General features: G+C 50.7%; 3 protein-coding genes across 3 annotated transcripts; 2 read left to right on the forward strand and 1 right to left on the reverse strand.

Moving 5' to 3' along the window:
• Positions 1–503: 503 nt before the first annotated feature.
• Positions 504–4198, forward strand: GT037_008488 (structural maintenance of chromosomes protein 3; the record flags this gene model as incomplete). Its single annotated transcript, XM_038933535.1, has 2 exons — positions 504–3371; positions 3425–4198. 2 exons carry the CDS (start codon positions 504–506, stop codon positions 4196–4198), a joined length of 3642 nt encoding a protein of 1213 aa, XP_038783500.1.
• Positions 4199–5019: 821 nt separating this feature from the next.
• Positions 5020–6316, reverse strand: GT037_008489 (uncharacterized protein; the record flags this gene model as incomplete). The annotated part of the gene is made up of 2 exons (XM_038933536.1): positions 5020–5684; positions 5746–6316. The coding sequence occupies 2 exons, from the start codon at positions 6314–6316 to the stop codon at positions 5020–5022; spliced, it is 1236 nt and encodes a 411-aa protein (XP_038783501.1).
• Positions 6317–7746: 1430 nt separating this feature from the next.
• GT037_008490 (fungal specific transcription factor domain containing protein) lies at positions 7747–10850 on the forward strand (the record flags this gene model as incomplete). The annotated part of the gene is made up of 7 exons (XM_038933537.1): positions 7747–8026; positions 8079–8175; positions 8226–8325; positions 8399–9187; positions 9240–9704; positions 9799–10150; positions 10207–10850. Coding segments are annotated over 7 exons (2727 nt in total), but the record flags the coding sequence as incomplete, so codon positions are not given.
• Positions 10851–11510: the final 660 nt, after the last annotated feature.

Here is an 11510-nt window from a genome sequence, read left to right on the forward strand (position 1 = left end):
CTGTTTCAACAGTGAGATAGTAACATCTCAGAGTCGCAGAGGTATTCGATCTGAGACGAAATAATAAAAGTGACAGGAAACCTTCTCAGCGAGTCGATAGATGAAGAGGTGGCAGTGAGACCACTCAAGCATAGAATGCTTATAATGTTCCTCGTCGCAATCATTCTGGTCGAATGCAGATGTTTAGATCTGCACTCTCCTTCTTTGTAAGCCTAGCGCTCAGCCACACAGGCATGTCTGCTACAACATTGAAGGTTTTCGTGACGACGTCACGTGTGGTGATTGATGCGTGGAAGACGATTGGGGTTAGCATGTCTTGGCAGGAAAGCGCGACGCGCACCGCGTCGTCGGTGCAACAGTGGGCAAACACGAGCTCACCATCACCACCGCAACCCCGCTATGTCCTGAAGTTTCCCATCGCGATCGCATACACATACCATACGCGACCGCCAATTTCACCCGATCCGATCTCTCGCGCGCCGTGATCGCGCTCCACCGCCGCGATGGGATACATCAAGCAGATAACGATCCAGGGCTTCAAGAGCTACAAGGAGCAAATGCAAATCGAACCTTTCTCGCCCAACTGCAATGTCGTCGTTGGTCGCAATGGATCTGGAAAGAGTAACTTCTTTGCTGCTGTGCGCTTCGTGCTGGGCGACGATTACCACAATTTGGGTCGTGAAGAGCGTCAGGCGCTGCTACACGAGGGATCTGGTTCAGCCGTCATGTCAGCATACGTGGAAGTATGCTTTGACAACACAGAGGACCGCTTCCAGACTGGCAAGCCCGAATTCTTCTTGCGCCGGACCATTGGCGCAAAGAAAGATGAGTACTCGGTCAACCGCAAGAACGCTACTAAATCCGAGGTCATGCAGATTCTTGAATCTGCTGGCTTTTCACGGTCAAATCCATACTATATCGTTCCGCAGGGTCGTGTTACGGCGCTCACCAACATGAAGGATTCTGAGCGCTTGAAATTGCTGAAAGAAATCTCCGGTTCCAATGTATACGAAGAGCGACGCGCAAACAGTTTAAAGCTACTAGCTGAGACCGAGAACAAATGCTCCAGCGTTGACGTTGTAATCGAATCCATCAACGGGCGTCTAAATGAACTCGAAGGTGAGAAGGAGGAGTTGGAGGCGTGGAGCAGGAACGACAGGGAGCGCCGGTCGTTGATGTACGTACTGAAGTCGCGCGAAGAAGCCGATCTGGAGGCCTTGATCGAGAACATTGATCACCTCGAAAACCAGGGTCGTGAGATGAAAGAGAGCAACGAGGCAGCCTTTGTTCAAACCGAGGCCGACATTGCGCAAATCGACATGGACATCAACCGACGCAAAGGTGACCTAGACGTCCTTCGAGAGGATCGTGTGCAGTCTGAACAGGAACGCAAGTCGGCGACACTGGAAAAGGCCAAGATCGAGCTTGAGCTCAAGGCATTGCAAGACAACCAGTCAGTCACCCAGCGAACGAGGAAATCGCGGGACACGCAGATCAAATCGCTCCAACAGCAAATACGCGCACGAGAGGTAGAGCTCAAGCAGCTGCTTCCTCAATACAATGCCAAGAAGGAAGAGGAGGAAGCTGTCAGATCGCAATTGCTCGAAGCTGAGGGCCAACAGAAGCGGCTGGAGGAAAAGCAAGGTCGTACAGCATTCTACACGACCAAGCGACAGCGAGATGACGCATTGCGTGCTCAGATTGAGGCTGCCAACGCCGACCTCAGCCGCCGCAAAGCTGTGCTCATGCAGACCAACGAGGAGATTACTCAGTTGGAGAGCGATGTCGAGCGTCTTGAGAATGAGATTGCTGAACTCAGGTCAAACATCGAGAGCGAGGGAGACGCAAGTGTCAATCTTGCGGCCAAGGTTGAGCAAGCGAAAGACGCCTACAAAGCTGTACACGATGAGCAGACGAGTCTCTACCGAGAAGAGAACAGAGTCAACACTCAACTTACAAACTCACAAGCCGAGCTTCGGAAAGCGGAAAGTGCCTTCTCCCGGCTACTTGATCATGGCACAAGCCGGGGGCTGGAGTCTCTCCGTCGGTACCAAAAAGAAGGAGAACTGGAGGGAGTACATGGCACCATCGCAGACCTGCTCGATGTCAGCAACGACTACAGGGCCGTCACTGAAGCAGCAGCTGAGGGTGCACTCTTCAATGTTGTTGTGGATAACGACGAAGTGTCCACGAAGCTGATCGACAGGCTTATCAAGGACAAGGGCGGACGTATTACTTTTATTCCCCTCAACCGCATTCGGACTCATGACTTGGACCTTCCTGCGACCGGCGACATGCAGCCGCTGCTACCGAAGCTGAGGTATGACGAGAGATTCGAGGATGCTTTCAGGCATGTGTTCGGCAAGATCGTGGTCTGTCCTGACCTGACTGCCTGCAAGAAGAACGCAAAGCAATACAACGTCCGTGCGTATACTCTCGACGGAGATAACGCCTCACGGAAGGGACAGTACCGAGGTGGTTACCACGACATGTCTAAGTCCAAGATTCGGGCTTATCAAGCACTGGCCGAAATCCGCACTCAGCACGACGAGTTGCAGCAGCGGAAGCGGGACATCGCTATGGAACTCGAGCAAAAGCGTCAGCAGCTTACCGCAGCACTAAGCGAGGTTCGCAGACGGGAACACGAAAAGGACAAGGGCGAGAACAGCTACGCGCCCATGCGAGAAGAAGTACGCGTGAAGCAGAGGATTCTGCGAGATACCCAGGATAGCCTCGCGAGGAAACAGACAACCGCTTCGTCGTTACAATCAACAATCAACCAGCTAGGCGCGCAACAGAGCGACTGGGAGGCAGAAATTGCTTCCAAATTCGAGAAGGCACTGTCAAATGATGAGGAGCAGATGTTGATCACGTTACGGAGTACTGTGCAAGACCTGAGGCGGCAATTTGCGCGAACAAAAGAAGAGCGCGCCACGCTAGAAACTCGGAAAGACGAGGCTGAGCTGGATCTCAACGAGAACTTGCAGCCAGCGCTGGATGATATCCAAATACAGCAGGGTGGCGCAAGCGGCTCTGCTGGCCAGTCAACCCGGTTACGAGAATGCGAACGAGCACTAGATGCAGTCAATCAAACCATCGCGAACCTTGATCAACAGATACAGGAGATCGACGCTCAGATCGAAGACATCCGAGCCCAGTTGAGCGAACTGGAGGACGCAAGAAACGAAAAGGAGACTAGCAATCGACAGTTAGCAAAGACAATGGCGAGACAAGAGCAGGCCATGTCCAAGAAGGACTCGGATCGTAGCCGCCATACAGACCGATTGGCAGAGGTCAAGCGGGATATCCGAGATTTGGGTACTCTTCCTGAAGACGTCGATCGGAAGTACACTCGATGGGACACTACCAAGGTAAGCTCGATGCTGATCTTTCGAATTCGCATATAGCTAACATTTCGAAAAAGGTCACTAAAGAACTTACCAAAGCCAACCAAGCCCTCAAGAGCTTCGCGCACGTCAACAAGAAAGCTTTCGAACATTATGAGAACTTCACACGCCAAAGACGCACCCTTACAGAACGCCGCGCCGAACTCGACACATCGCGCAAATCCATTGAGAACCTCATCGACGTGTTAGACCAACGCAAAGACGAAGCCATCGCCCGAACCTTCAAACAAGTCGCCGCCGCCTTTGGCGAAGTCTTCCAACAACTCGTGCCCATCGGCCGCGGCCGTCTAATCATCAACCGCAAATCCGACCGCGATGCACGAGGCGACATATCCGACGATGACGACATGGAAGAAGAAGAGACACAAGGCAAGAAGAGCAAAGTCGAAGAGTACACAGGTGTCAGCATCGCCGTATCCTTTAACAGCAAGCACGACGAGCAGCAAAAGATTGGCCAACTCTCTGGTGGTCAAAAGTCGCTCTGCGCACTCGCCCTCATATTTGCTATCCAAAAGTGCGACCCTGCACCCTTTTACCTCTTTGATGAAATCGATGCCAATCTTGATGCGCAGTACCGTACTGCTGTTGCGCAGATGCTGGAACGATTGAGTGGTCAGGGTGGTAAGAACAAGGATGGAGGAGGCCAGTTCATCTGTACGACCTTCAGACCTGAGATGGTGCATGTGGCGGATCGATGTTATGGTGTTACCTATACGAACAAGACGAGTAGCATTGATGTTGTTGATAGAAAAGCGGCGCTTGAGTTCGTCGAGGGTATGCAGAAGGCATAGGCATGGCCCTAAAATGCGAAGCCTGAAGGAGAGAGGATAGGTAATATGGAGGCTTTTTTCAGATGTCAACGTCTCAGATGGCTGTTCGGTTTGTTTCTTTGATATCAGGTCTTCATGATGCATGTATATGTTTGCGACTGGGAAAGTCAGAAATGCGTTTTCGTGTATTAAGTAGCTATATTACGCAGTCTCTACTTTGCTGTTCTTCCGCGTCCTACCTTTCTTATTCCACCAATGCTGATCCAATACTTGAAACGAGTTTCCTCGTGCAGCGTCAGCATCCTTTGCAATTCCTGCCCCTTCCCTTCTGTATAGATTGAAACCTTCCACCACATATGCTATACGGATTGTTGCCAAGAGCGCGAAGCATATTTCAGGCTCTTTCTGCGTCGCTGTTCCATCAGACAACGCCTTATCATCCAAGCTACAAGGAGTTGGTTTGATCGTGTCCCTTCTTGCGGTCATGTGTGCAGATGCGGTACCTAGACCTATCCTAGTTGGATGCGAATTCCTTTTTCCCTTAGTTATGGTATCTGTGCAAGTGGATCTCGTGCCGTAAGAGTTCGTCTAGAGATCGGACACATCGTTGTACATCGTTGTATGCACTGCTCCTGCGACGAAGCGTAACCCCTGTGACGCATGCGCTGCGAAAAGAGCAATTCGTGTCGAGGATCGGACTTTACTAGGGGGATCGCGAAGTATGACATTCGCGATCTAGCCGGGTTCCGCTCGATAGGGCGCGGAAGGCTCTTCCGGAGCCGCCTGTGCTTGTGTTCGACAACAGCAAGTGCTCTGAATCGAGACCACTCAGCGCTTCCGGCCTAAGCTGTCAGATGTTTTTTTGGTACTAGATGTTGCCGTATTCTCTCTAGTGCTAGTGCGCTAATGCCGGACATGGGCTTATTGATCCAGCGCTCGAAACAAGCAGTAGCCTTTTCCTTCTGGCTAGATGCGGGAGAATGCAGTGCTACCAGTAGTAGAGGCGTGGCCATACGCATGTATGCAAAACCGTTTGTGTTGGTCTGCAGATACTGTGAAGCTTGCAGTATGATCGAATGTTGATGTGGTGTCGTGAGTAGAGAATCCGTATATCGTGACATAACGATGCAAAGAAGAATGCGGGCTGCGCTGAAGTATGCGACGGTCAGAGCCGTGAATTCGTCGCGGAATTGGATGGCTTCAGTCGTGACATCTTGCCAGAAGACCGGCGTGTCATTACTCGCTGCTCCACCTGCATACTCAAGCCAGAGCTCCTCGATATTGGTCGCGACCTCCGTATATGTCTCGAGGTCAACAGGGTGTTGTGTCGCATCACTTTTCTGTGCAGCGTTTTCTTCTATCAGGTAGGATACATGGCTCAGCAATCTCTGGAACACGGGTAGTCGAATGTAATCTAGTGACCCGTACAAGATTCTCTGTACTTGGAAGGGTGTTTCTTCGCCATCCCTAGTCAAATTGATGAATACCGTCTGGGTCCGGAGATGGTCTGCATAAGAAAGAGGGGAGGTTAGCCTATACCCCAAATATACCCGTATATGAGTGCTTACAGAAGATCTGACATAATGCCCCTCCTGAACATTGTTTTGGTTTGGTCACTTCAAGCATCCGGACAGCTCCGTAGATGTGTGAGCGATATGCTTCGGCATCTGTAGCCTGGATAGCCTCGAAGAAGCTGAACAGGACGCTCGTAGATACCATATGTACTGTAATTTCATACTTGTTCTGTGGCCGGGAAATGAATCGATAGTGTGTCCGTAACGCTTCGCCGTATAGTTTTCGAGAGTATTGCGTCAATGCTATATTACCAGTTTCGACAGCACAGTAGACAGATGCAGTAGCTTGTACTGCCAATACCAACGCTTCATTCGTGCCATCTGTGGTCAAGACAGGCAGGCTATGCAACCAAGTACGCCGATTCCTGATATCTGTCCCTTCGCCATCGGACGTGAAGTATGCCAGGAAGCGTGCGTAGAATGACTCGGTCACAGTTGTTCGTTGCGAGGTCCGATACAATGGCAGGCCATCACAACGCATCCGAGCCTGAGTATTGAATCCCGAGCTCCTGATCAGTACCTTTGGCTTGCGCTTTTGCATTCCATTCTTTGCAATGTTCGTCATATCTACGAACAAGGGTCCATCTGGAAGTCCAGGACATTCGCGACCGGTGCGGATGCACATTAGACATTGCGGAACCGTCGCATCGCACCTAATGCGTTTCTTTCGACACATTGCACATGACTTTGTTCTTGAAGGCATTGGAAGATCTCGAGATGTTCAGAAGAAAAGAGTGCATGGTATAGGTGTGGGATACTTGAAAGCAACCCAAGATGTTCACGGATTGATGCCGAGCCCCATTTTACGCTAGCCGGGATTGGTGAGCTAGCAAAAATTTCCAAAAGTGGAATAACGCGACCCACATTTGAACATCCCCTGCGCAGGGCAGAACTCGGGTCATTTAGCTCTTGTTTGCGCCAGCAAGCAAACCTCGGCCGTTCTATGTGGCCGCTGGATTTTAACGTGAACCCAAGGCACTATAACACATGCACACCAGACAGTGTCGCCAAAATTGCTAAGCTAAAGCTACCTAGGTACCCTGGAGCGAGACACATAGGCTGCTCTGTACGATTGTGATCGAGCGAGGATTGGAGAATCAGTCGCAACCCGATAGTATCTGGCGTTACTTCGCATACCCAAATAGAGCATCGCCTGCCCCGTAGCACGAACATGGACGTCCGAAGGCTGGCCCAAGGAGGTATAGAAGTTTTCTTACAAGGTGTACGGAATGCCTCTTGACAGCACGCAAAGTCTGTGAGTATATGCCACCAAATTCGATACCCTGATGACCACAAGCACTCCATCTAACATATCTGCAGCAATGAATAGAAGCGAGATATTTCTGGTGGATATGACGTGTATCATCGCGCATACTGCAAAATAGCGCGCTGGCTACCTACGTACGCTCAAATAGCACGCCGGCTCGAGGACCTTCTCAGGCTTTCTCCAGGTCGTTTATGCTGCGTGTCTTCCGAATCCTTCGTACAGTTTTTGTTGCGATAATCTGACAGCCGGGGATGCCATGCCGGGTCGCAGGCCTCTTCTGCGGGGCCATTCGCCGCCCTGCCTCGAATCTCGATCCCGGCTGGGCAATACCCGCTTGTATGTAGAGCCATTGCTAAATCCATTCAGCTTTATCTGCCCACCTCAAGACCGCAACACGACGCTTTTTCTGATTGTGGACTAACATTGCAGACCTTGATTGGCTGATAGGTAATCCGCCTGTCATTCTTCTGAAAGGTCTAGGTCTTATTCCCCAGTAGCGGCACCTTTACAACAGCCCGTTCGCGTTTACAGAAGTGGACTACCTCTTGTCTAAATCGTCCGCCAGAGCCACTCAGCGTTGTGCTTCTTCAACTACTGTACGTCACAGGGTCCCTCCGCGCGCCACACCGTCCTGGAGACCTGTTTCCCCTCATACCTCTAATATCGTACAAGGTGTACAGAGACCTTGCCTGGAACTCAACACGTGACTTGTTCGCTTCTTTGGAAGCGGATCTATGCGCAAGCTGCATCTGCATTGGCAGTACCGGTCCTCTACTGGTCTCCAAACGTCGTCAGCCTGTGCTATGCAGCAGATCCCACTTGGTCAGTCCAGCGATGGACAGGGTAGGAAGACCGCGACTCAAAAGACGGCGCCGCAGCAGGGTAACGAAAACTCAGAGAGACCCGAGAGAGAAGAAAGAGTGTCGGTGACTCCACTCCCCACACTAAGACAGTATATTCTAACCTGTTCTTTTAGAGCAAGAGCATGCAAAACGTGCCGTAAACGAAGTATACAGCCTTATACATCCGCACCCAATTGTCGGTGCTGACAAAATCCCAGAAGTCAGGTGTTCTGGTGATACACCGCGTTGCACCAACTGCGAACGCAACAACCTGGCGTGTGTGTACGATCCAGCACGGCGAGATCGTCTAGGAGAGTATGTAAAACTAGACTCCTTACTTGGCTACATGTACGCTAACTCTACAGGGCCATGCGGCTGAACAAAAATCTCATCAATCTCCTGAAAGATCTCGAAGGGCGCGTCGATGAGGAAGATAGGAAGATCATCAATCAGACGTTGCACGATGTAGGCGGCCATTTGATCATGTGTTTTCCTATCATATCCTGCAAGGCAACCGTTAACATTACTTCCATTGTAGGTAGAAGATGATTTGGTTTCGTCGGGTTCATTGCAGTCCGTAAGAATACGGGGAAAGAGACCGCGCGATCATTCACCAACACGTCAAGATGGGAACCACAGTGACCACGGAGAGGCCTTCGTGACGGCCTCAGTGGGATCCAACGAAGATCTCGACTTCCTTGATGAAGATTTGATGCGTGATCCGCGTGCAAGAGAAACCGGCTATATGGGTCAGAACTCTGAGGTCCAATGGCTACGAAGCGTCCAGCGCCAAGCAGAACGCGGCAACACAGATCCCCGTGGTCAACGGTACGGCCCCCCTGGTGCGAGTACTGAAGCGATTGATGAACGATCCGACGCTTTACATGAACGGAGGCAGAATGCTAGATCAGGATCGATGCACCATATCACGGACGCGACTTTCTATCTTGACAGCGACGACATCGAGATTGACATTGCGGTGGACCCTAGGGAGATGCCAAGCCCAGAGATCGCTGAGAAGTTCTTTGCTTGTTACATGGACACTGTGCACGGTACATTCCCACTCATGCCTACCAATTTCGAGGACCAATTTCGCCGCTATATCCAAGCTTCTAAATATGGGCACCCGTTTTTCGTACCTGATTCATGGCGTGCAACCATGAATTTGCTCTTCGCGATTGGCGCAAAGTATTCACACCTTGTTGGCGCAGAGTGGAGAGGCGACGAGAGGGACCATCTGATATACATGACAAGAGCAGTCCAGCTTCTGGGTTTGAAAGACACTCTGACCTTTCTTGCGGCTCCCAGCCTAGACAAAATCCAAGCTGTGAGTTCCCATCAGTCCTATCTGCTGAGAACTACCTAACACGCACTCTCAGACAGGAACGTTGGCCTTTTACTTCCTTGTAATTGGGCATGTGAGTAGAGCATGGATTATGATAGGACTCTCTATCAGGCTTGCCTTGGCGCTCGGTCTGCACTTGCGTAACGAGGACACTTCATTGAGCGATTCCAAGAGGGAGCCGCTGGTAAAAACATGGTGGTGTTTGCACTCAATAGAGTGTCTCGTCTCTTCTATTACCGGCCGTCCTCCAGTCATCGGGAACGAGGATTGTACTGTATCGTTGCCACAACAATCACCCGAATCGCCAACTCGACAAACGTCTCGCATTCGCACCAACTACGGCTCGCCTCAGACGACGGCAAATAGTAGAGCCTCCGAGTCTAGCAAACGGAAGACAGACAAGAGTCACTATCACCATACGTATATTACCCTTAATCTCATTCAACAAAAGGTCCTTCTCAGTCTGTATGCACCTCGAACTGCGGTGCGATCTTGGCAGGTACGTGTACTTTTCCTCCAATTGGTTTTTTCCATTGCCAGCGAACAGTTTCTCATACGAATCTATGGCCATCTCCTGACTAGTATGCCTATAGTACGTTCAAACGAAAATCGCGGAGTTACTCAAGGAACTAGAAAACTGGGTGCAGACGGCTTTACCGCCTGAGGATGCCCGTCCCAGTACTTGGACTCAACGATCCGATCTCAACCGTGAGCGGTTCCTGCTCAGAATCTACTATTGGAGTGCGAAAGTTCTTATTACCAGACCTTGTCTTTGCAGAATCGAACGGAGGATAGCAACGGAGAGTTCGAAGTCCATGAACTTCAACACCGACACTGCCGAGACTTGTGTCGAAGCAGCTCGACAGATGACAATGCTGTTTCCCGAGCAGCCAGATACAGGCTTTATCTACTCCCAAGGGCCATGGTGGGATGTGGTTCATATCAGTAAGTCTACCATGGCTGAAGCACTGTCTCATTAAAGCTGACTGTTATCACGTTAGTTATGCAAGCTCTAGCCGTACTTCTGCTCGAGATGGCTTATGAGGGCAAGCATCTGAAAGACGAGAAAGCCGATATCCTTGCGTGTATCAAAAAAATGATACGCTGGCTTCGGGCTATGAAAGCGAACGACCCAGTTGCGGCTCGGGCTCACGACGTCGTTTACAAGATTCTGAATACCTGCGCTCCAGTTCTTCGGGAGCAGGTGAAGGAGCTTGTTGACGATGATAATAATTGGACCTCGCAGCCTGCGCGGCCGGCCCGTTCCGGTGCATCCCCTACGTTTCAGTCACAGTCAACTTCATGGGATACACCAAGTGGTACGGGTTACTCGGAAGAAATGCCGCCAAACTACCCACCCCCACTATCCCATGATCATTTCGTGGATCCGCTGCTCCAATATCCTTTATCCACACAACAACTAACACCTTCTACTTTTGGTAACCCATTCTTCACGAGCTTCGACCAAGGAGTGCCTATTGTTGAAATGCAACAATTGTGGCAGTCAGCGCCTTTCAGTAATTTGGACTGGGATGCTTCCGGGATGAGTATATCGCAGCAGCAGCTCATGCAACAACAGATGCAGCAGGACGATCCCATAGAGCAGGAACATGAAGGAGGCGATTTTTCGGAGCCGCCTAGTTAGCAGTTGGGTGAAGTGATGACCCAAACCCATTCCTCCTGTCATCGGCTATGTAAGGGACGCTGGATGTCCGAACATAGGCAGCTCAGTCCGCGACACATACACGGAGACAACTCATTCAGAACTGGTTTCCACTTGAAATAGCCTCTTTCATGCGTGTGGTCTCTGTGAATCCTCCATTTCATCCATCCCACTCTCCATCGACGGTCTGTCAAAACTTGACAACGACTTAATTACACGTGTAAATCAGCGTGCCTTCTTGTACTGCAAATCATCGACGTCGACTTACCTCATTAGGAGACAAGGTACTGTAGAAGACGAAGCTCCGATATGTGGGATCGTAATCGTCCTTTCATCTTTTTTGAGCATTGGTCATGATTGCAGGCCGCAAGCCCAAACGAACAACTGCTCACCTTTCCGTTGAAGTGTTTAGGCAACAATATGCGAGATAGAGTGCGGCAGATGGTTACAGCGCTGTTCCATATCCATGTCATGGTATTTGCAATGTAGCTTAGGGTGTTGCTGGTCTCGGGCGCGTTCCGCAGGATCGAAAAGTGATTGGTTGGCATCTATAGCATTGTTGCAAACACGTAGCCTAGGTAAGAGTGAAGTAATATTGAGGTCTCGTTACGCTGCAGAGGTGCAGCGGCGCCGGATTCCGTG

This window comes from Alternaria burnsii (assembly GCF_013036055.1).
Source record: "Alternaria burnsii strain CBS107.38 chromosome Unknown 744, whole genome shotgun sequence".
Taxonomy (NCBI): Eukaryota; Fungi; Ascomycota; class Dothideomycetes; order Pleosporales; family Pleosporaceae; genus Alternaria; species Alternaria burnsii.